The 25008-nt window shown below is 44.7% G+C and overlaps 1 protein-coding gene across 1 annotated transcript in view; it reads right to left on the bottom strand.

Annotated features, from left to right (window-relative positions):
• The window catches only part of LOC145411804 (regulator of G-protein signaling 7-like), a 344883-nt gene that overhangs the window by 221806 nt on the left and 98069 nt on the right, over nucleotides 1–25008 (bottom strand). Inside the window, exons 3-5 of the mRNA XM_080281748.1 lie at nucleotides 20826–20973; nucleotides 18338–18444; nucleotides 16720–16771 (exon numbers count right to left, since the gene is read on the bottom strand). Of these exons, the coding sequence (XP_080137874.1) occupies nucleotides 16720–16771; nucleotides 18338–18444; nucleotides 20826–20973 (307 nt within the window). The remainder of the gene's footprint in view (nucleotides 1–16719; nucleotides 16772–18337; nucleotides 18445–20825; nucleotides 20974–25008) is intronic.

The following is a 25008-nucleotide window of genomic DNA, read 5'->3' as shown; positions in this document are numbered from 1 at the left end:
ATCTGAGCGAAGGGGTCAAGGGACAACAAGGGTGGTGGAGAGGGGCGCCTTCCCGTGGTGACATTGATATAACCGAGTGACTGAGGCCCGACTGTACCATCATCCCTCAACTCCCTCTTCATCCCACGAAAGGACGGTGGACTGCACGAGGGCAACATCAGTCTGTCGTCCACCGGGTTCACGTTCAGATAAGCCTGGGGCAAGAAGAAGAACAACAACAACAAGAGCAACAACAACAAGGAAACAGGGCCAGTGGTGTCACAACTTCACACACACATCACTCCGCCAAACTTCACCGTGCTGGCTTGGAGGCAAAAATACAGACCTTTAGATGACAGTCTGCTTCACGGGGAGGCGGGGGTGGGGTGCAGTGGTTGGCACTTTCATCTCGCAAATGGAATGACCCGAGTTCGATTCCAGGGCCGGTCAGACTGGTGGACACAAGTTATTTTTCCCCTTCTGTACCTGGATGTAAACTGTGGTAATGTTCTAGGGGAAGGATGAGACTCAGCAAAAGCTGGCCGTCTGTCGTAATGAGCCTCGTGCTGTCGATACGCATAAATCTTGGGCGTCATTTGCTACATCCCATCCACCCAGTTTCGTATCCGGCACTAGGAGGAGGGGAGGGGGGGGGACGTCCGCAAGGTAAACATTATCAGCAAAGAATGTATAAAGGAAGACGAGGGGATGGGTTGAGGAGGAGGAGGAGGAGAAGGGGGAGAAAAGCGAAAGCAAAGTAGTGATATGATTCGCAAGGGACCCTCTCGATATTTTGGTTGATATTAGTATTGGCAAAATTATAAACAATTATTTTTAGTTACGTAAAATAAAGATCAGGGAAGGCAGGGGGGCGGGGGGTCCAGGCAAGCGGAAAAAAACCTGAATACGTCCCTGGTGCTGTTTACAAGACTCTCTCTCTCTCTCTCTCTCTCTCAGGAATATGACGTCAGCGAAACAAGAATTATTCAGTCCCCGAGTAGGCCTATTCGTACTGCTGTATTTTCTCTGACAGACCAATAGAAGAGGAGGACGAGGGAGGGCCCGAGGCTACTGAAGACGACCGTAGTCCAGATAATTTAAGCACAGGAGGCCACCCTATTACACACATCCGGGCACCTCTGCGATAGGAAGCATGGCGGGTTAGCACATACTCTCCTCCGACCCTCGACCTCTTTCAGCCATGGCACCGAGGAACCACTGTGTTAGGCCACGTTTTCTAATGGCACATTCTTGCTACCATCAAATCTCATTATTTTTAGGGGAGACATCGAATTATATGGGGTAGATACAGCTTTATTCTTCCTAAATTGGATAATATCGTGTTGAGGCAGCAAGAAAAAATCGAAAAAGACGTTCTCTGACTAAAAGGGTTAATCTACCAATAGGTGTGAGCCCCAAAGACTGAGTAGTAAACGAAAAACAGGCGTTATTACTATAGTCTGTTTACACTAACATGGCCTAAAGTTGCCATTTCTCCATACTGGTGCTGAGCCTTAAAAATATATTACTACTAGAATGTGATGCTATGAAAAGGATGCACAGCCACACCACTGTCTCTGCTGCCACTAATAAGCTACGTGAAAAAAAACTACAAGAGGACGAAAATCTGGACCAAATTAAGGTGAACGAACTAAACCATATGAAACCTCTTGTTATTAATCCTTTGATTCCTGGATGTCATTTTCATTACTTGCCATCTCTTGACGATTTTATTTAGCTTTGGGTAGTTTTTGAAATGAATAGGTTAGAGTTAGCCTTAATAAGTAGCAGTGTAGCAGTAGTCCCAGGTTCATTTAAAACGTGAAACCAGTCGAGTGCAAGCTAATGTTGCTCTCGTCCTGCAGTCCACCAAGCTGCTTTCTGGGGACAGGGAGGGAACTGAGGAACGTCTGTATAACCGGGCAGTGGGGCGCACGCACGAAGGCGTCCCTCTCAAGTACCGAGTGAAAGATCTCTCCTGAAGCTAGTGTAAGTGTCCAGCGCAGCATAAGTAAACTGCGAAAGCTGCCGCAGGGATTCAGAGGGTCTAACAGTCTAATTTATTCAACGTAAGAAGAAAATCTGTTAGGGGACAGGTTAAAGGCCATATGAAACACCTGCAGTTCCGAAAGTCTATCCTAAGCTGAATAAAATCGTCAAGAAGTTGCAAGAATAACACAGTAGTACAGTAATGTGCCTGATATGGTTATAGCCAATATTCAAAAGGAATTCAGTGAACATGTGTCAGCAGATAATGCACCGGCATTCTAAATATTTATATAATACTGAAAATATCGATACTTCGATTAACAGTATTAAAATAATAATAATAACAATAATAATCATCATCATCATCATCATCATCAAAAAAGACCTAGAGCAAAAACATTACAGTATTTTGGAACAGTTCCCTGCAAAACAAGTCTAATGTTTTTAACGGCGTTTCATCCTGTCCAAAAATATGGCCAACCGCAACACAGCTAAGCACAAAAACACTTGACAAACACTGGACTGAATATGGAGACGCGTGGGGGAGCCGACGGGGCTTTGGTTAGCAGGTCCAGCACGTAAGATACCGAATTCGATTATCAGGCCGGTCAGACTCTTAGATAAAGTTTGTTTCCCCCTATCTCCGTTCACCCAGCAGTGCAACGAGGGACCTGGATGAAACACTGACTATTGCAGGTCGTATTACAAGGGAAACGGGGCCTTAGCAAAAATGATTGTCTATTTTAATGGCCCACGTGCGGTCGATAGGTGATAATCTAGGCCTTCATGGATAAGTCTCATTCCCGTATCTTCCAAGCTGGCAGGTGTCCAGTGGCGTGCGCTTGCTCCGGCCCCGATGCACTCGACACAAACATACAAACACAAAGACGGAGATGAAACAAACACAAAAGAACCCTGGCCACACAATCGTAGAGGCGACCCGTACACAATACCTACACTTGCACACACACACACACACACACACACACACACACACACACAGGCCACCCTTCCCTCATCCCCATTTTTCCCTCCCAAACAAATAAGATGCGGCCGCCATTGTCAAGCGAAGGGAGGGTGGTTGTTGTGTGGTGGGCCCCTCGTCCTTCACTCCCCCCACAAGTTCCACATTCCTCCTAGCTCCTCTTGCTTCCTCTTAGCCCCCACCTCCTCTTGGTTCTTCTTAGTCTCTCTTGAATCTTTTCAGTTCCCCCATCTCCCTTTCGTTCCCTTAGTTCTCTCCCAATCTCCCCATTTCCCCTCAGGTCCTCTTAACCCTTCTCCCCAGTCCCATACCTTCCCTCTCCATCTTGAGCTCGGAAGAACCTGGTTTCGATCCCCGGGCAGGCCATACTCGTGGACAAAACTTTCCCCCTCGTCCCTGTTCCCTGAGTAGTACAACACGGGGGTCTGACTGTAACATCGTTTTTACAGGGTGTATTGTCAGGGATGATGGGGACTTAGCATAAACTGATACTCTGCCCTACTGTGCCTAATGTACTGGCCAGGCATAGACTCAAGCCACCTTCCCTCCCTCCCTCTCTCTCTCCCACCCTCCTTCCCTCCCTTTCCCTCTCCTTGGTTCTTCTTAGGGTTGTATTCGAAGTGGCTTTGGCGATTTCTAACAACTTTTTCAGTGCGATTTACTTCTCCCATGGCACCTCAGTACCTTCTTGTGTCTTAATGACGGAAACTGTATGAATATTTAACACGATATAAATAATACCAGTAAATGTTAAGGTGAAGTATGTAAAATAAATCGCTAAAAGAAGAGGTGCTACGAAGCTTCTAACAGCACCTAAAGGAGAGTTCTTTGCCCATCTTCCCGTTTATGGACCACACTGTACTGAAGTTTAACTGGTAAGTAAGGCGACACTAAAGTAACGAACACACAAACGAAACGCTCCATAATGATCTTCGTGAACTTAACCCTATCAGCTTATGCATCATTTTATTACTGCCACCGCCGGATTATTTTACTGGTTTAGGAGAGATCTGGCGCAGTGAAAGGAACAGAAAAATCCAAGGTAGCCCTTTCCACTACGATAGGTTTCTCCAATACTTGAATTGGTTGGCGATAACAGGAAGAATGTCATGGAGGCGTTACGGTACCAAGAGTGAATGAAGGTTAAGAATATGCACAAAAAGGCGAACAATTAATCAACGTCGCAATTCTTCCCTCAGAGCACGACCCACACACGTTGGCTTACATCTAGGTCACCATTTATATTGGAAGAACAGGGCGAGAGGGAAACTAGGACAAGAGGGAAACAAATTGAACCACCTGTCTACCCGGCCCAGCATGGAAGTTCGAGCTCTTCCTGTTGCAAGTTGAATGTGCAATCCAGTGCGTCACCAGATCCCCAGCCGTCAAGCCAGTGTGTCTGCCCTCCTTCTAAAGTCATGGGAAGTATCAGAGGCCACGATATATCCGCTTCTTATGACTTTAATAGGATTTACCATATTTTAAACACTTTCAATCCGGTGACCTCTACTTCTAGTCTATTCTCGTTACCTCCAAACGATTATGTTCAAGTTGGGAAGACCTCTCGTGCTGAGTGAATTAAGCTTGGCTACAACTAACGCCTCTAACTCTCCAAATTGAATAAAATCGTCTGGTAGTAGCAGGAGCCCAATAAATAACATGCCATCTGAGTAAAGAGGTTCAGAAAGAAAAAATGGTGAACTAGATGACGCAAACCACAAGTACAAACCCTGTGCCAGTAGCGTCGCAGTACTCAAAAGCTGAATAAAATCGATTGGATGTAGTCACTGCAAAAAATAAATAAATAAATAAATAAAATGTCATTGCAGTGAAGTGTTTAAAGAGGAGAAGGAGGTCAAGGTAAGGTAGGAGGGAAGGGTGAGGAGGGACGGGGAGGGAGCGAGGGGAAAGCACTGTGGGAGTGAGGTGGAATGGGTAAACGGGTGAGGGAGAAGCAAGGTGGGGGTGAGGGGAAACTAGACGAGGGTGAGGGTGAAACGGGGTGGGGGTAAGCAGGGATGGGGAGAGGGGAGGGGAAACGGGGTGAGGGTGAGGAGGGACAGGGAGAGAGTGATGAGGAAGCAGGGACGGGGAGAGAGGAATGCAGGGTGGAGTAAGATCGGGAGGAGATGATTTAGATACAGACTGAGGGGAGACGGGGGAGTGACAGGTAATGCGGTGGAGGTGAGGAGGGATGGGGGAGGGGAGCACCAAGAGAGGGGCTAATTTGAGTGTGGTCAGAATACTGCAGGTCAGCTTGAATGATGGAGGGGCGAGGGGAGAGAGAGGTGAGGGAATGTGGTGAGGATAAGGGGGTGTGGACAGGTGAAGGGATTGTGGAGGGGTGGGGTGTGTGGAGCGGTGAGGGGGTGTGGAGAGGTAAAGGGACTGTGGAGGGGTGAGAGGTGTGGGGCGTGAGGGGGTGTGAAGGAATGAGGGAGATGGGAATGACGGGGTGTGAAGGCGTGAGGGAGGGGTGAGAGAATGTGGAGAGGTAAAGGAGAGGTGAGGGGAGATAGGGGTGAAGGAGGGGAGAGAATGCGTACAGGGAAAATGGGGGTGAAGGGAGATAGGGGTGAAGGAGGGGAGAGAATGTGAAGAGGTAAAGGAGAGGTGAGGGGAGATAGGGGTGAAGGAGGGGTGAGAGAAGGTGGACAGGTAAAAGGGGGTGTGGGAAGATAGGGGTGAGGAAGGGTGAGAGAATGTGGAGAGGTAAGGGGGTGTGAAGAAGTGAAAAGGTTGTGGAAGGAGTGAGGGAGTGTGGAGAGGTGAAGAGGTGTGGAAGAGTTAGGGAGTGTGGAGGGGTGAGGGGGTGGTAAAGGAGAGTGGGGTGTTAAAGGGTGAAGGAGTGGTGAGGGGGTGGTGGGAGGGGGACTGAGCGGGATGGGGTGAGGAAGGGTGGTAGGGGTGTGGTGTGGAGAGGATAGGGGGACTGGAAGAGACTGGAGATGGGGAGGGACAAGAGGGTGAGGGAGGATGATGACCCGAAGTTGCAAAGGATGAGGAGAGGAGGGGGGGTAAGGGGAAGGGAGGGGTGTGAGGGAGTGAGGGGAGAGAGGAGTGGGGAAGGAGGGTGAGGGGAGAACCAGCAGGTATCTCGGGAATGCTGTAGATAAAGGTCACGGAAGCAAGGTGTCAAAGGTGGGAAGGGGGAGGCGATGAGAGGGCAGGGGTGGGGAAGAGGTGGGGAGGCAGGGGAGGGGAGGGGGTAAAGGATCAGGGGGAGGGTAAAGGGAGAAGGGGAATGGGAGAGGGTGAGGAAGCAGGTGAGAAAGGAGTGAGGGTGCAGGGGAAGAGGAGGGGTGAGGGTGCAGGGGAAGAGGAGGGGTGAGGTAGCAGGAGAGGAGGAGTGGAGAGGGCAGGGAAGGAGGTGGGATGGTGAGGTAGCGACATCATGAGCGTGGGGTAGGAGGGTGTGAGAAAACAGAGGAGGTGGTGGTGGGGATGCTGAAGGGATGAGGAAGGACGGGTCGGTGTACAGTGTGGAGAATCAAACTGTGGGTCGGTGGGGTAGGGAGGGAGGGGAATGAGGGGGAACTATAGAGGAAACTCAATTCTATCTCTCTCTCTCTCTCCTCTGAGCTGTCCACATGATTGCCCCCTCTTCCCCATTACGGCAGGCACACAACACCTGTCTAGGTGACTCTCACCCTGTTCTTTCTAACTCTGCCAATAACAGAGTTAAACGGTACTGTATGTCTTTTATTTAAACAGTTGGTCAAGACTGGAACTGTCTGTCTCACTGTGTCTTTCGCACTGACTACGACCTCCAATCTTTTAAATGCAAAACGTTCACGTCTAGTAATGAACGGATATTGATTTTTTAGGACTTCTGAATGCTCTCAACATTTTCTCCTCTTTTGCTTTGCTGAAAAGAACCAAGGAATGAGGAGAGGGAGGGGACTAGAGGGACGGGGATGGGTGAGGGGATTTAGAGGGGAGAGGGAGGAAGTGACCATAGATCGGTGGTATGTGAGGCAGCACTAAACCTTACGAGAGATACTCGTATTACCTTGTACGAGGAGAACAGGTGCTACAAAGAAGGAGACAGCTCACGTTTCTCAATGAATACAAGGATTCTCAGCTGATGGCACAGACAGATGACAGTACACAGCAAATTTACCTCTCACTAAGATGACTTCATTTATTTATCTTTTATTCCGGCAAGCCAACAGACGATTTTAGGCAGAACAAGAAATACCTCTACTGCTGAACAGGTTAACAAAGGCTGCAGTCGACCCCTCCAGTTTCATAATTCCCTCCGAGATCGAATGAATTTGTCTGGAGGTAGGAGCCATAAACTTAAAAATACATAATCACACTCAAGGGGTGGCTGAAAAAATCAAGAATAGCAAGTAGACCAGAACTAAAAGGTAAATACGAAATAAAAGATGCCTGTAGTAAATAAATAGTCAGATCGTCCTGTGCTTATGAGTGTGTACAGAAAACGAAGATACTGGCAGAATGAATGAAAACCAAGAAGATGTGGAAGTAAATATGGGCAAAAATAAAGAGGCCTGGAGGAAATGGGTGAAGCTGGAAACAACGAAGCGGAAACTCACAAACAGCAGCAACAAGGTGATCAAACTATCGAAGGAATTTACCGAGAGGTGTACTAGTAATATCACAACTGAAGGGAAATGATATGCCCTGTGTTACACTATAAGGAATAAAGGACGCTAGTAGATGATTCACCGCGACGAGTGGAAATGCTGGGTGGGAGACAGACACAGGTTAGAGCCTCAATAATAAATGATAAAGAATTCAAATTCTAATCTGTCTCTCTCTCCTATCCAGCATTTGCGATAAAGGACGCTTTCAGAGGGACAACGAGGAGTAAAGTGAAGGTGAGGACTATTTTACTATCAACATTATTACTGATGCTGGACACTTTACACTGTCATCGATAAATTAGCAAAACTGTCTGTGAAACGCTTAGAAACCAACTCATTATCCAAACTGTTGAAACTGCCTTTATTGTGGTGAAGGAAAAACAACCAATTTCATACCGTCTCCTTCCAAGTTCAGGGGTGCGAGGTTAGGCTACTGCAGGCCAAAATATTCCATGGAAGATAGCCATTTTATCGAAAAATCTACACCCTCGTGGATCGAACTCATGTACACAGGAAAATGACAATAGGACTCGGCCATTCCAACCTCGAAATCACCGGGGGCCTTCAGTTAAAAAATCGTTTGTGGTCGCCAGAAAAAATCTAGAGGAATATCCACTGCCTGGGAAAGTTTTCTGGACATCAATATTTACAGGTCGATACATTTTCTTCCTGATGTTTACAAACTTTTGTCCAAGTCTTTACAGATCCAAATGGTCTTCCAAAAGGTACACGACAAGCAAGAGCGCGTATTCTCGTCGGGTATGGAAGTTCCCTGACACTTCTTTCTTAGCGATTTATTTTTGGATATAACTCGTTATTATCCTTTCGTACGTTGTTAATGCAGTGTATGACAATATACAGTAGGTTGGAGTTATGTTACAGAATTGGACAGTAAGGTGTAATATGCAAAATAAATCGCTTACGAAATGGTGCTTCAGAGCTTCCTCAGGGTGTTAAACGAAGAGACGTAACTTCGCCAGTTATTTACCGCGTGCCTAAGAGATATTACGTACACTCTAATTTGGTCTGGCAAAGGAAACGCAGCTACAAATAGGCCTGGTTAGCGACTGAACTATTTTTATTTCGCTGACGTTATATCCTTCAAAGTGTGTGTGTGTGTGTGTGTGTGTGTGTGTGTGATCAGTCTGCTCCACCCCTGTCCCTTCTCACCCAGGCGTACAACTAGGGATCTGGATATAACAATGACTGTTTCGTATAATATGGGAAGACTGGACCTTATCAGAACTTAATCGTCTTCCTTAATGGCTCATCGTGCAGTAAATAGGCATATATCTAAGTGTTCTTTCTGCCTGTCTCTCTAGTTCATCCTACCACACCTCACCCTTCACAATACCCACTGCAACTCTCCACATAACCTTTCCACTACTAGGACGCCTTGTTATTATTGTTATTATTATTATTACCGGTATTATTATTATTATCACAATTATTACTCTCATTATCATCATTATCATTATCCTTTTTTTGGCGGTTTCCGTATTCACTTCAGGAAAGACTTTTCAAACTGGAGAATTTCAATTTAACCTTCATTAATCACTCCTCTAGTAGACAGCTTTCAACAAAATAATAAAAATAAATAAGAAAAAAAAATCGCCTCAGGGTAAGAATGTCCTCGTACTGAAGGAGTCACAAGAGGAAACTTGCAGATCAACGCAATTCACATCAATAAACACTAAAACCTCTAAGTCAACCATGTCCCGATCCTGTAAGTCAACCATGTCCCGAACAGTGGCGACGAATGTACAGCTGGGGACAAATACTGATACACTTCCTGGCGATACCTGGCAACAATGTAAACAACGACTTTCCAAACCCAGTCGCAATTTATGAAGCGCGAACAAGCTTTTTCTCACAATACTACAGCAGACATAAAGTTTCGCATATAAACTGATCCACTATCGTTGTCCCCAACTGTACAACACATTCAAAACATACAGTAGTTCAAAGAGAAGTAAAATTGCCGAACACAACTCTGTAGCTGCGAAATATCCACAAATTATGCTTTGGCCCCAATAAACATAAAAATATCACAATGACTGTTCGGCTCAAGAATAAGCACAATCGTATTTTATTCCAGCAAACGCCAAACGATTATATTAAGCTTTACAAAAACTCACCCACGGCCTAAAATGTTACTACTTTCCTACCTTTTGATCGTGGAAATATGAAACTCTTACATAATGTTCTAAAAAAGGTGTTGGGTTCAGAAGAGGGCGTCACTGGGTTTCGAAATTCACTGTTCACCGCTTCGTCATTTATCGTATTCAAGTATATCAGCATTTATTAGTGGATGGACCTCAGTGTAGATAAAAAGAATGCATAAATTCTCTCTCTCTCTCTTTCTCTCTTCATTTTTCCCTTCATGTCTCAGGCCTTCTCTGAAACTGAATTAACTCACCTGGCAGTAACGTGAAAAATATATACCTCTCATCCTCGAACTGAAAGGATTAGGCCTCTTCACTCCGATTAGGCCTTATTAACTCTTGAATTCGCTACAACCAGACGATTTTATTTAACACAGAAGGGGGTTTTTGAAATGGAGGGGTTAAATACGGCTCTCTGTTATTCGTTAGTTTAAGATGTATTTCCTATGCTGACTAAAATCGTCTGGAGGTAGCATGATCAATATTACTTACGTCCTAGGGCCAAAGGGGTTAAAATGAGAGAGAGAGAGAGAGAGTTAAAGCGAAGAAAGATGACGGATTGAAGAAGAGAAAGGACGGGTCGAATCAATAATGGGACGGAAGGGGGGGAGGGGGAATAGGGAGAGGGAAGGGGGGAGAACGAAGTGAGGGAAGATGGAGGAAAGAAAGAAGGGGGGTACACAGTGAGAGGGAGGCAGGAGGGGGGGGAAGGTGGTGAGAAAGGAAGTTGAGAAGGAAGGGAAAAGGGAGAGGAAGGGTGGAGGAAAGAAGGGGGAATGGAGGAAGGAAGAGGAAAACGAAAAGGGAGGAGGGAGGGAGGAGGAGAGAAAAGAAAAGGGAAGAGGGAGGGAGGAGGAGAGAAAAGAAAAGGGGAGGGGGAAGTGAGAAGGTAGAGAGGAGGACATGAAGGAAGGTGGAAGAGGAGGAGGGGACGCGATGAGGGGAGGGAAAGGGAGGCGGAATAGGGAAGGGGAAGGTAAAGGAAGGAGGGAGAGAGGAAGGAGGGATGGAGAGATGAAGGGGACACAATGAGAGGAGGGAGAGAGAAGGGATAGTTAGGAAAAGACGATGGAATAAAAAATAAGAAGATATGAGAAGAAAAAAGGAAAAACAAGAAAATATTGCATCAGACTAAAACGGAACCAGAGAGAGAGAGAGAGTCAACTTACAATTAATTCCCCGTGTAACTAAGATTTTTTTTTTTTTTTTTTTTTTTTTTTTTTTCAGGAAGAAGAAAAACAGACGACAGAATTCTCCCATATATCTTTGTTCTTACTGCAAAACAAATATTTATAAACGGCACAAAAAATCATCACGTGATTTTTTTACCCTCATACCAGGACGGAAAAATCAAAATTACAGCGAAACCAACACGAAGGACAAGAAAGATATATAAAAAAAGGCTATTAATTATTTCCTGGTGACAACGTACAGCTGCTGTCAAAAGTTCTCTTACACTGGATGGATTATGTCACCTCAGTACTTCGGCATCCCTCACCTGTACCCGAATTATTGCTCTCGACTGTACACTTAGCCATAACATTCATGAAAATTTTATAATATGCTTTGGTACAACAAGGTAAACAAAAGCAAAGTGTTATCTCGACTAATGCATATCTCGGCGGTTCAACTCGACTATTTTGCGATGGTTTTACTGAATTAGGAGTATGTGGTGCTTTATCTGGTACGTTTAGCTCGCGATGGGCCGGCCAGACTCTTGGGCAAAGTTTGTTTCCCCTTATCCCTGTTCACCCACCAGTACAAATGAGGACTAGGATGGATGACCAGCTACTGAGGGTCATTATTCTAGGGGACGATTGGGACTCAGCAAGTATTAATTATGTCTTAACTACCTACTCATGTCAGCCGAAAGCAGGTATAAAATGGTTCGCGTAGTCGAAGGGCATTACTTCTTACGCTTCTTATTCTTCTACGACCATATCTTGCCAACATTTAGTACATATTTCTCTTGTTGTACACCACTGCCACAGGTGGGGATGGAGTGTGTGCCTGTAGTTAACCCCTTCGCTACGACAGGTCTCCCATACACTTATGAATATCGTCAACAGGAGGTAAAGAAAAAAAAAAGTTTACTGTGACCCCATGTACTAGCTCACTGAGGCACTGACGGGGAGCCTACACGTGGTTGCGTTGTGCATACTGGGTGGGGCGAAGCAGTTGGGGCGTCCATCTGCGACACAAACCTTCTCCTATTTCCCTGTACCGCACCGTGGGGAAGGACCCTGATCTGACCCAGGCGAGGCGGTGTCTACCATAAAGGGTGTAGTATCCCAACAGAGTATATGTACTGTACTGTACTTGTATTACGGTCCCACAGAAGCACTTATTTACCTGTGGTCGACGGGTCAGCTCGGTCAGACAAACAGGGGTTAAGTAAGAAGAGGAGGAAGAAGAAGAAGAAGACGAAGAAGACGAAGAAGAAGAAGAACAACAACAACAACAACAACAACCATCTTACAGGTGAGGAAGGAGTGGTCAGGTGATGTAATTACCCTTTTCTGCTACACGACGCCTATCCTTCGCTGAACACTATCGCCAAAAGTTAATACGATTGATATTTAGGGTGTCACTGTACTGAAGGGGTTGCTGTGTGTGTGTGTGTGTGTGTGACAGAGAGAGAGAGAGAGAGAGAGAGAGAGAGAGAGAGAGAGACCCTAACAACAGCAAATCATCGTAAAAACAACAGGGAAATCAGGCGAGACAGCAGTTTATCAGACGCCCACTCACCCCATCCTGGCAACACTGATAGTTCCATTTTTAGCATCGCCACTGCACCCCTCTAGGACGAGGGAGATAACTTGGGGGGGGAGGAAGGGGAAAGGGTGGGCGAGATAAGGGGGGGAGAGGTAACTGATGGATGAGGCAAGAGACGGAGAGATAAGTAGGGGAGATAACTGAGGGATGAGGGGGGGAGATGGCAAGGATGAGTGGGGAGGGAAGGGAGATAGCTGAGGGGAGAAGGGACGGTCAGGGAGATGAATGGGTGAGAGGGGAGATAAACAGAGCGATAGGAGAGGGGCCAGGAAAATAAGTGGGGGAGGAGTAGGGGATATAAGTGGGTGGGAGGGGAGATAACTGGGGGAGAACAAGGAAATAAGTGGGTGAGAGGGGAGATAACTGAGGGAGAACAAGGAAATAAGTGGGTGAGAGGGGAGATAACTGGGGGAGAACAAGGAAATAAATGGGTGGGAGGGGAGATAACAGGGGAGATAACTGGGAAGAACGAGACATAAGTGGATGGGAGGGGAGATAACTGAGGGATGTGTGGGAGATGAGTGGGTGCCAGGGGAGATAATTGTGCTTATGGGTGTGTCTGGGATGGGGAGTGAAGGTAAACACGGGGAGATGGCCCCACACTGGAGGGATGGGGGAGGGTTAAAGAACAGGCAAATGGAGGCATGGGGAGGGGGGGGGGATGGAGATAGGGGACTACTGAATGAGGGAATGGGAAGGTAGGTAGCGAAGTGTAATGATGATGACGACGACAACGACAAAGATGATGATGATGATGATGAAGAGGAGAAGGAGAGAGAGGAAGAGGAAGAGGATGACTTTGGGCCACAACTACTACTGATAGGAATAACATTTTCCATACTGCAGACTCATCATACGTTGAATCAGTAAGACTTGTTAGGTAAAGTAAGAACAAAACGTACAAGGTAAAAAAAACGCCCTAATTTGTAAGGGGCTGTTCTGTATATTAACTGAGTTATCTTTTCTACAAAGAACAAACTGCTTGAATGAAGTAAAAATTCTGTTTAAAAAAAAGTTACCGAATTCACTGAGGTAACCGGTCATTGTTTTCAGTCCAGAAGTGGGCATTTTCAAAAGTTGTTGAAAGGGGAAGACCCCAACAGTGGTTGTACCGATGAGCTTTTCGATCATAAGCAGGCAAGCTAGGTACCCTTCTACCAAAATCCCACACGGAGCAACCCTTGTATTTTTTGTTGTTGCTGCTCAAGCCAGGTCCGCCTCGCCGCGTACACCCGTCTACCGGAGGTTGAAGCTACCGCCTCTAAGGGGTCGTCTCTTAAGTTCCTCACACAGTTGATCTCGTGTTTACGTCTTGGTGTGGCTTGTGCTGTGCAGTGTTCAGTATTGTGTGTTCTGTTGTGTAGGCCTCCTCTATATGCGCAGCACACACTGGCAGTAATGGGTTAGTATCATCTTATTCCTTCTCAGGCCCAGTCCTCCACTCCACGCCATCACCCTTGCCCACAGCGGCCATTTGTTTAGCCTGAGTGTGGTGAATGGAGAGGGGGTAATTGAGCCACCTGTTGCCGTGTGGGGGGAGGCTCTCTTAATTACCTGTCTGATGCACCAACAACTCCCTTTATGTCTATAATTGATTCTTGACCACTCTTTACCTGTACTCTGTTTGTCTCACTCTACATAGTTGCTACCAGGTTTCGCACTACATTACAGTAAGTCCTTATCATTGACCATCATCCTGACGTTTTCCCACATGAGGATGGGGTATGGAAAAAAAAAAAAATATTAACAGCATGGCCAAACAAATGGACCAGACACTCAGTCACAAATATAAGCCTTCGGAATCCTGGTTCCATCTCAGGTCTAACCATCAGCATGTACGAGTATTTTTTGCATTTTGTATGTTTTTCTTAATACATTTACTTTACATACACTTGAAAAAGTCTGTCCGTCGATTAGCAAGTCAAAAAAGGGTAGGTCAAGCTTTTGTCGTGTCCTCCATATACAGTTCATCCAACCATTTCGATCCTTTGTCACTTCCCTCGTCCCATCAACTTTCATACCTTGTTCTCTTACACACTCACTCACCTCATCCATCTACCTTCCTCTTAACCTCCCACGCCTCCTCCTACCTTTACTTTCACACAGCAAACCCTTTTTACCCTATCTTCATCCATGCTCGCTGTATAACTGTACCATCTAAATGTACTTTTCTTTATGCTATGTCAACATACTTCCTTACTTCTTACTTCACATAATTCGCTCATCGAATTATTTCTTATCCGTTCTACTCTATACAATCCACAAACATTCATTAATGATCCGGTTTCCATTGTTCTTACCTAAGGCTTTTCCCTCTCACAGCATACCAAAGTCACATACCCAAAGTTAACGTGGGCAGTCATACGAGTACTTTCATATATGCCTCTTCACTCTCTACACTTGTTGTTTTTGTTGTTGTTGTGGCCCCACGTTCATCTGAACTTGGACCAGGTAGACTGCAGCTTCAAACTGCCATTCTCCCGCGGCCCACCATCCTCCTTTCGGCAGATAGGGACCTTTGTTTAATATCAAGGTCTTCACATCCTCAGCCGTTTTCCTTCTTTGTGTCTCTCAACTTTCCACTTCTTTTTCACATTTATCACTCTTTTCGATTGCTGCACCGAGGTAATTAAACCTCCCAGACCAATTCCAGTTTCCCTCCAAGTCTCTATTCACCACATCACACTGAAAGTTACTTCCTCTCTCAAGAAACATCACTTTACTCTCACTTATATATACTTTCACAACACGATGCCCACAGACATTCACAATACACTGAACCAATCTGAGAAGCTCCCGATCACTCTTAGCAAGCAACGCAACACCATCTGCACAAATAAGAGATACGTCGCCATTCCCCACATTAACTGCCATCCTCACCCCTCTCTCAACGTCAATATTACAACAAAACGTCTTTCCCTCGAAGCAGATTTCATGAAGCTTCTCTGTAACAAGGCTGAAATATGGACGCGGCTCTCTGTGTGTGTGTGTGTGTGTGTGTGTGTGTGTGTGTGTGTGTGTGTGTGTGTGTGAGAGAGAGAGAGAGAGAGAGAGAGAGAGAGAGAGAGAGAAAGAGTTGGGCAGTGGTTCCCGAGGAGGAGAGGGAGAGAAAAATGAAAGAGAAAACCATTGGAAGATAGTAGGGAGGGAGGAAGAAACAAGTGGGGCGCAAGGAAGACTGAGAATAACACAGGATGATAAATGACGATAAGGGTGGCATTAGATCACAGGCACACACGAAAAAATAAGATCTACATTCAACGATGAAGAAAAATAAAGATAGGTATCACGTTCGTATGTCGCGTACCAGTGTCGCATCAGCATATCTATGAGTTGAAATGGCCTTTTTTTTATATATGACATAAATAGTAATAAATCAGTCCATATCGCCTCTGGTCTCTTTCAGAACATTTACATCTCTTCCAACCCGATTATGCCGATTTCGTTTAATTCACCAGGTTACTTCAACAAAGACAGAGCAAGTGGCCATGGCGGCAGTCACACTTGTTCCACAGCAAGTGGTGTCAGGAATCTCTAGGTACGTCGTAGGAAAATGAACCTTGGACCATACAGCGTCGCAACTTTGGCAAGGCCATTTCTTCTACGTCGCGAAGATCCGTAGAAACTTTCAACTCTATTGATGGCCAAGTGTAGTAACACTGGAGGGTGGATTAAACTAGCAACAAAGGACGCTCGTTCCTACATCAGAACTGAAGTACATTAAATTCATATAAATATGGCACAGTATTTAACTTGTAGGGGTGGCAGGGTTAGGTCGGGTGAAAACCAACCAACCAAAGTAATGGAATCCTGGCTATTCTAGCCGAATAACAGCTGTGCAAATGATGTCATACCATAGGTCTTTGCCTGGGCAATTAAGGCATTCATAAATTTGTTTCAAGATCACATACTGTGCCACACATGGCCAATACAGGAGAGAATATTTTGTTAATCAACAAACAGCAGCTTACCTACCTACCTCGTGTGTTATGGGATTTTCAGCATAAATGAGAAAAGAACCACTAGGCTACTTCCCGAAGATGGTGTATGACATCGGTGAGTGCTCGCTTTGATCTCATTTTTGAAGAACAGCCTTGATTTGTCTTTGCTTTTCCTAATAATGAGTATGGAAACATGAAGTAAGAAAGTGGCGCTTTGATGTAGCTGGCGTCTTAGAGGGAAAAAAAAAAAAAAAAAAAAAAAACAGACTTACCATAGTCGGTGTTCTCGGGTTCCCAGCAGTTGGAGGGCCAGAAGTAAGGGGTCTGGGGAGGGAAGGGCACAACAGTAATAACACAAATAACAGCCACAATTACAGCAAATACAGAAGCAAAATCGTGATCTATTTACCATAAAATAATTCCTCAAAAACATCACTAACCACAACTACTTCACTAGCAAAATTAGATATGGGAAAAGTGAATGTGAATGCAAAGTGTTCTACAGTTATGAATGTTCTCTCTTTCTCCCCTCCTCTCTCTATTTCCCTTTTATCCCCTACCCTACTCAGTTCTTCTCCCATTCCCTCTCCCTCACATTCAGTTTCCCCTCTCTCCTCCCCTTTCTACTTACCTAGCTCTTCCTATTTCCCCTTCCCTCCCCATCTTTTTCCCTTCTCCTCCCCACCCCTTTGAACCTAGCTCTTTCCATTTCCCCTTCTCCCCTCCCCCACGAAACCTAGGTCTTCTTATTTCCCCTTGTCCCCTCCCCATCTTTTTCCCCTCCCCTCTGAACCTAGCTCCTCCCATTTCCCCTTCTCCCCCCCTCTCACCTCCCAATTATCCCTTCTCTCCAGGTCCAAAAACCATCCCTTTCCGATTCTCCCCTGCCCCCTTCTCTCTCCCTTACCTCCAGTTCCCCCCTCTCCTCCTCATTATTATCATCTTTCTCATCTTCTATTCTTCCTTCTCCCCTCACTCTTCTGCTGTCCACACCTACTCGTCTTGTCCCTCCCACATACCATCTTCCCCAGTCTGTCTCTCCCCATCGTACCAACCTCACTCATGTCACCCACTCAGCTTTGACTCTCTCTCTCAACCTTACCCCTATTATCTTCTCCTACCCTACTTCAACCGCTAACCCTTCCCCTACTTTACCCCTCTCACTATTACCTCCCACTACTCAACCCTCCTACCCCTTACTCCTACCCCTGCCAGTGGACCTACTCATCACTCCTACCCCTCCCCTACCCCTGCCACTGTCTACCCCTTACTTCCACTCCCCCACCCCAGCTGACACCCCTACCATCCTTACTCCTACATATATCACCTCTCCCAACCCTACCCTACCCTCGCCTTCTGACCCCAACGCAAACCTCTCCCCCTCCTCTCTCCTATCTTGTCTCTACCCCAATCTCTCTCCTGTTCCCCATCTTTTCCTTTGTTAATCTAACCTAATATAACTGAACCTAACCTCACTTCTCCCAATCTCTCGTCTACCCTACTTTACCATAACCTAACCTCTTTCCCTCCTCTACTGTAACCTGCCCTATCCCCAACCTAACGACCTCTTCCCCTACCTTATTCTACTTAACCCTAACCTAACCTCTCCCCCTTCCCCTAACCTAACCTAATCCAACTTCACTCTCCTCCCTACCCATCAATAGCCCTACCTCCACCTTTCCCCTTCCCCTACCCTACTGTACCCCTACCACTCTCCCCTCCCTACTATTTCTGACAACCTAACCAACCATAATCTCTCCCCTCCATTCCACCCTTACTTAACCTCTCCTCATCCCATCCCATCCCATTCCCTCCCCTACTCTAACTTAGTCAAATTTGACGTCCCTCCTTCCCTCCCCTCCCCTACCATACTCCTGTCCCCCTCCTCACCTGGAAGCGGTAGAAGGTGGAGTCGTTCTTGACGGTGAGGACGTGGTCGTCGATAGGGAAGAAGTACCCGTGTGCGGCCATCAGGTGGGCCAGGTGTAACGCCTCCGCTGGGGGAACAACATTACATTAGTTTACAATGGTTCACACTGCATTATTAGGGTTCACACTAGGTCATAATTACGTTTACTCGGTCACACTAAATCAAACCAGGTCATTCTGGGTCGGCTTTAGTGCCTCAGTTGTGGGGGCACCACCATTTTGGTTCGACAAGACTCATACTGCATCATTACCGCTCATGTCAGCTTAAATTACGTTACCACACTTCATTATGGGTCATACTAGCTTATATCAGTTCACAAAGGCTCACACTCAATGTTACTCAGCTTTCACGAAGGCTCACACTAAATATTACTCTACTTTTCCAATCACCACTCTTCATACACCTTATCCGTTATGCTCAAAGGACTTATAATTCTAAAATGTGAGTCCTCCCTTCTGTCGCCCTTGCACTCACCCGTACACAGCGGCACAACACATACACTCTTCACATATCTTACTTTGATAGAAACATACGTTGAAAAACTTACCTTTCCACTCGACAAAGCTCTTCCTACACACAGCCCACTTCTTTATTTCTTTTTCGTTTTCTTTTTTACTCTCTTGCAAACCATCCATTCCTACTTCAGTTTCTATGATGTTTTCTCAACTTCTTCCCTAGCTCTCTCCCTTCCTCCCTCCCTCTCTCTCTTTCTATCTATCTATATATCTATCCCCCATCCCTGTCACCCCCACTGACCTCCTCACCAAGTAAATCTGCACCATCACTGCCACTGGGTCATCATGTACATCCACAAGTGTTTTTTATCAATCAAAATACTCTACCAATAGGTAATATCCAGTTATAGGTCATACACTGGATTATATCGGATCATACTTGGTCAGATTAACTCATACTGGGTTAAACTGGATCATACTGGGTCAAATTAACTCATACTGGGTTAAACTGGATCATACTGGGTCAAATTATCCCATACTGGATCACACTAGGTCATACTGGCTTAAATCGTATCATACTGGGTCGAATTAGCCCATACTGGATCACACTAGGTCATACTAGGTCATACTGGGTTAAATCGTATCATACTGGGTCGAATTAACCCATACTGGATCACACTACAGTAGGTCATACTAGATCATACTGGGTTATATTGTATCATACTGGGTCAATTTAGCCCATACTGGATCACACTTGGTAATACTGGGCCATACTTGGTCATATCATACTGGCCCAAATTAGGTCACACTGGGTCATTTCTGATCATACTGGGCCAAACTGGGTCATAGTGAATCATATTGGTCTAAATTAGCTCACACTAGTCATACCGTCTGGTGTTTGGAGATGCCCGGCAGCAACAATAAAACAGAAAAGAAGTCATTACACTGAACAGATTTGAAAACGTAATTGTAACACCATTTATGTCTCTCTCTCTCTCTCTCTCTCTCTCTCAGACACACACACACACACACACACACACACACACACACACACACACACACACGGTCGGTCGTACTGAAGGGGTTAATAAAGATCATGTCAAACCAATGCAGTTCATAATGTTCATCCGATGCTGAATGAAGTAAAAGAGAACGCAATAGTAGTAGTAACATAAGTAGTAGTAGTAGTGGTGGTGGTGGTGGTGGTAGCAGTAGTAGTAGTAGTGGTAGTAGCAATAATAATAATAATAATAATAATAAGGTCCATATCAATTCCAGCCACATTAAAAATCCTCTCTAAGCTGAACAAAACCATCTGGAAAAACTAAAATAAAATAAAATAAAGTGAAATGAAATGAAAAAGAGGTCATTATTGAGAAAGAGTTCAAGTAAGAGAGAGGGGGGGGATGCAATATAAAGTGGCGAAAGAGGGCTACATGAGAGAGAGGGGGGGGGGCAATATAAAGTTGTAAAAGAGGGATGCGTGGTAAAGTTGACCCGCCGTCCAGAACTACCCAGACTTTGCAAGAAAAAAAAATAAAAAAAACTATATTTTTTAATGAGGCAAAAAGGTCACGGGAAGGTATTTTTAGGCAGGGAAGAGGAGGGAGGGAAAGGAGGGTGAGAAGGGAGGGAATAGGGGAGGTATGGGAGTGGAGGAGGAGGGAGAGACGGAGGTGACGGGGGAGGAAGGAGGGAGAGGCTGGGAGACGAAGGTGGAGGGTGATTAGGATAAAATGGGAGGAAAATTGCAGGAAATGAGAGAGAGAGAGAGAGAGAGAGAGAGAGAGAGAGAGAGAGAGAGAGAGAGAGAGAATCAGTGAACCAAACAATCCTCAATATCCAAGTAGTAGACAACGAAAAAGAACGCTAGAGAAAGTAAGCAAGTAAAGCAAATGAGAGATAAAGAAAAGGACAAAAAGTAAAAGCAAGAGAGAGCAAGAGAAAGTGAGAGAGTGAAGCCAATTAAAGCTAAAATAAAGCCAGGACTCACTCTGATCTTCGACGTCCAAGTTCTTCATCATCCAGGTAATTAGATCGACGCCAGTGAAGACGGAGGGTATCTTGGTCATGAAGCTCTTGACCGTCCGCACCGGCACACCCACATCCTCGGCCTGCATCTGCTCCACGATCCTCTCCATCTGCAAGCGGAAGGGGGCGTTAATTGTTGTTGTTGTTCTCTCTGCCTCTGTCTCAACCTTAAGTGGGATAATTTCTACCTTTCTGCAGGCCAGTTATAACAAAAATCTGTCACCATGGAAACCCACTCTTACACGTTCACGTTCGCAAGTTGCATGTGGCTCTCCGGTTCACTATGGCCTTTATGCTTGTCTTACATCGCTTAGTTTAATTTTGACGGTCATTTATGGAACGCCTGTGGTTGCTGGGTAATGCATGGTTAGTCTGCATCCTACATTATAGAGTGCAGATAGCAACGACACTAGAAAGACGCAGAAGTTCTCCTTTTGCATGACAGCACTGGCTTACGGCTATACTGTTCAGCCAATGTTCGTGCCAGACAACAACGGACTATCTACTCCTTCATGTTCTGCAAAATACATGTTATAACTTACTATAACTTTTGTACGAACAACATTTCGACCCAAAGCTTATTACCTAAGTACTTCAGGTTACAGCCTAACAAATGGATGCAGATGCAAGTTTAAGGCTCTGTGTATCTTTACAGTATGCTACCTGGAGGGAAATAAAAATATGCACTGATATTATTTCGGTCTATATATTATGTTCAGTATTCAAGTGTTCGAAAATGTCTTCTTTATATAGTAGCTTTTTAATATAACGGTACCCCCAAAGGAAACAAAAGGTGTGAGGCCCTTGAGTGCTGGGCGTGTGCCCATCCCAGTTCCTATTCTATCTTGTGGATGTAAATGATAACAGCAATGACACACCAAGCGACATTTTCCCTGTTCCCTGGGAAGTAAGGGGCAACTTTGCTCCCCCCCAAAAAAAAAAAATTATATATATATATATATATATATATATATATATATATATATATATATATATATATATATATATATATATATATATACTGTATATATATATATATATATATATATATATATATATATATATATATATATATATACAACGTAGGCAACTTTTCCTTGTCCTTGGGAATAATAATAATAATAATAAATTAACAATCGTATTATTTTTAGCATGATTATTTTTATTATTTTTATTATTATTATCATCTTCATTCAGGCTTTTTTTTTTTCTTCTTCAAAGGGTGGAGTGGTACTGGATCCATAAACAAAACAGGAAGGAGCTCTCACAGACTAGACACTCTCGCCCTACAATTGGTCTGTGGGCAGATATTTGATCTTGCTCTGTTGTTCTCAAAACCGAATCACCTCAGCCTTGGCTGTCCCTAAATAATTTCATTAAGTCTGGTTCAGAGTAAACCAAAGATGAGTTATAAAGCGTGACCTTTGATCCTGACCTTTGACTGACTGGTTTAAAAAAATGATTCACTTCAGTTCTTTCCACTATGTCTGAACTAAATCGGAAGAAAACTGCGAGCTTCACTTGCCCTGTGACCTTGACTTTTAATCTATTGTTCTCAAAATCATATCACCTCTTGGCTGACCCTCAACATTTCCAGCAAGTATGGTGTAAACCACATCAATACTTTTTAAACAAGCCGGTAGGCGACGATGGTCGACTCTATGTGGACCAAGCTTTGTCAGCGACCGAAGTGTTTTGACACTAAAAGTCATTGCTATACGTATTCCACTGCACCATTCCACTCAAGAAGCATGGCCTTGGCTTAATAATCCTCAGAACCTTAGCATTTCACGCGAGCATGGTAGCAATTTTATTATTTTTCATGTTTTCTGAACTAAATGACCTTTGACCCCTGACCTGGTTGATACAGGTCATGTTTGTACGAGGCACACATGTAATACTCACTAACGTCTGTAAGCATGCAAAGTTTCATTCGGTTCCAATCCCCCCACTGTGGAACTATGGAACTTGAAATTCACGGAAAGGCCCACCCGAGGCTCAACTTCTAGGTGGCACTGCCAGCGACTGCAAGTAAGTTTCGACACTAAATGTCATTTTTGTACGGAGGTACTCCAGTGTAACATTCTACCCAAGAATCATAGCCCTGGTTTAATAATTTTCGAAGCCTTAGCATTTCGCGCGAGCATAGTTGTGATTTTGGCTATTTTCACCATTTTCGCATTTGATGGCCTTTGACCCCTGACCTAGCCAATATAGTACACAGATGTACTATAGAGAATTGTAGTACTGGTCAATGTCTATAAGCATGCAAACTTTCATTCAATTCCATCAAGCCGCTGGGGAACTAGGGGGGCTTTTTTGAAAACTGGTACTTGTTGCTATGGACGCTGAGGCCAATTTTTGCAGGGTTGCCACTAGAAAACTAGAGGAAAGAAAGGAAAATGGATGGCACACTTCCGACAGGAAATGATCTCAAGATTACGCCTAAAGAAGTCAGAGCTTTCTACGCCCATTAGTAATGCTTCTACAGCTAAAAACGTGAAATGTAAGAAAAAAACGTTTTTTCGGTCGTTGTTTGGTAACGAGCAGTTGCCTGACAACCAAAACCTTATGGACACAACTAGATCATAGGCTGGTCATTGTGTCCAAGTTTGGTCGGAATTGGGTAATTCTGAAGGGTGAAAAGTGCCTGCCACAATGAAACAAGAAAGAATAGAGGAAAGAAAACGTGACTAACAATAAATGCAGTATGGAGGTAGCCAATTATACTCTTTGCGCGCACACACACACACACACACACACACACACACACACACACACACACACACACACACACGCACGCACGCACGCACGCACGCACGCACGCACACACACACACACACACACACACACACACACACACACACACACACACACACACACACGTCGAGTGATGCAATAAGCTGACGTACGAGAGAACCATGCCAACTGAAATGTGCCACAGGATTATTCCAACATTATGCAAACCTCCGGAATCCTGGCTCCACCTCACAAGCAATACGGTACCATCATAATATGGGCAAAGTTTCCATGTCTACCGCAAAAGGATAATGTAAATATTTTAGCACAAAAAAAGGAAGAAAAAGAAATATAAAAAAGAAAGGAAAAGCTGACCTATCATTCTGAAATTTTGCCAGCAGTTAGTAGAGGCCAAGACGATCATTTTACTGCTGGATAAAAGAGAGTTAGTTTCTTCAGGCGAGGTACCTTACGGGCAGCGTCGAATCACACGTTCCGACCTTCACTGCGGACGACTTCACCTCCTACTCCTGGTGTAATATAAACACATAAATACTGCAGTATGCGTGTGTCCGTTATTTTTATTACACAGGCTAACAAACTCACTGGCACTTTGGAATCTTACAAATTATCTCTACTTATACGAAGGACTGTATTCTAAAACTTGAAACGAGATGGGGAAAAGCGTCAACTCATATTTAAGGCTAGTTTCTGACACATGGTGGTACGTGGTGGCGACCATCATCCACTTACTTGATGTAGTGCTGCCTACTTCTTCCTTAGCCTTTATCATTCTTTTTCTGTGCCTGCCCTCCTCTCTTCCTGTTTCTCCCATCTTTCCTGTCACTGTATTACTTTTCTTTCCTTTACAGGTGGCTTTACATTGGGTGACAAGCCAAATGGTTTCGTGTAAGCCAAGAAAACATTTACAACGTTGGGTGGTAACCATATAACCAAACTATACGTGCTCCCTACGTGTCAGCAAGTGGGTTGGTGGAGGGTTAGTGCCCCTCCCTGTAAAACAAATAACTCAAAGTCAAATGGCCACCCCTTACGGGATTTATGGCGTCTGGCGATAGATAGATAAATTCTGACACACATGACTTGCTGTATTTTGTAATGTGGGATGCGGGCTAATCAAATTTAACAATCAAAGGCGTGCTTAATGTCCTTGAAAATTTTGGGACTTAAGTTCCCCCTTCGCAATCCACATTTTTTTTTTATTCTTGCTACTAACAGACGATTTTCTTCACATAAACAGACCTTCCAGATTACAGGCGTTGTATATAACCTTCACTATTCTCTCCAAGACGAAGGATAATTGCTAACTTATATAATAACCGTCTGGAGATAGAAAAGCTAAATAATAATAATAATAATAATATATACCGGTAATAATAATAATA

The sequence above is a fragment of the Coenobita brevimanus genome, chromosome 91 (assembly GCF_032717465.1).
Source record: "Coenobita brevimanus isolate Jiangsu-jjx chromosome 91, ASM3271746v2, whole genome shotgun sequence".
Taxonomy (NCBI): domain Eukaryota; kingdom Metazoa; phylum Arthropoda; class Malacostraca; order Decapoda; family Coenobitidae; genus Coenobita; species Coenobita brevimanus.
This window is presented reverse-complemented; position numbering and strand designations above follow the sequence as displayed.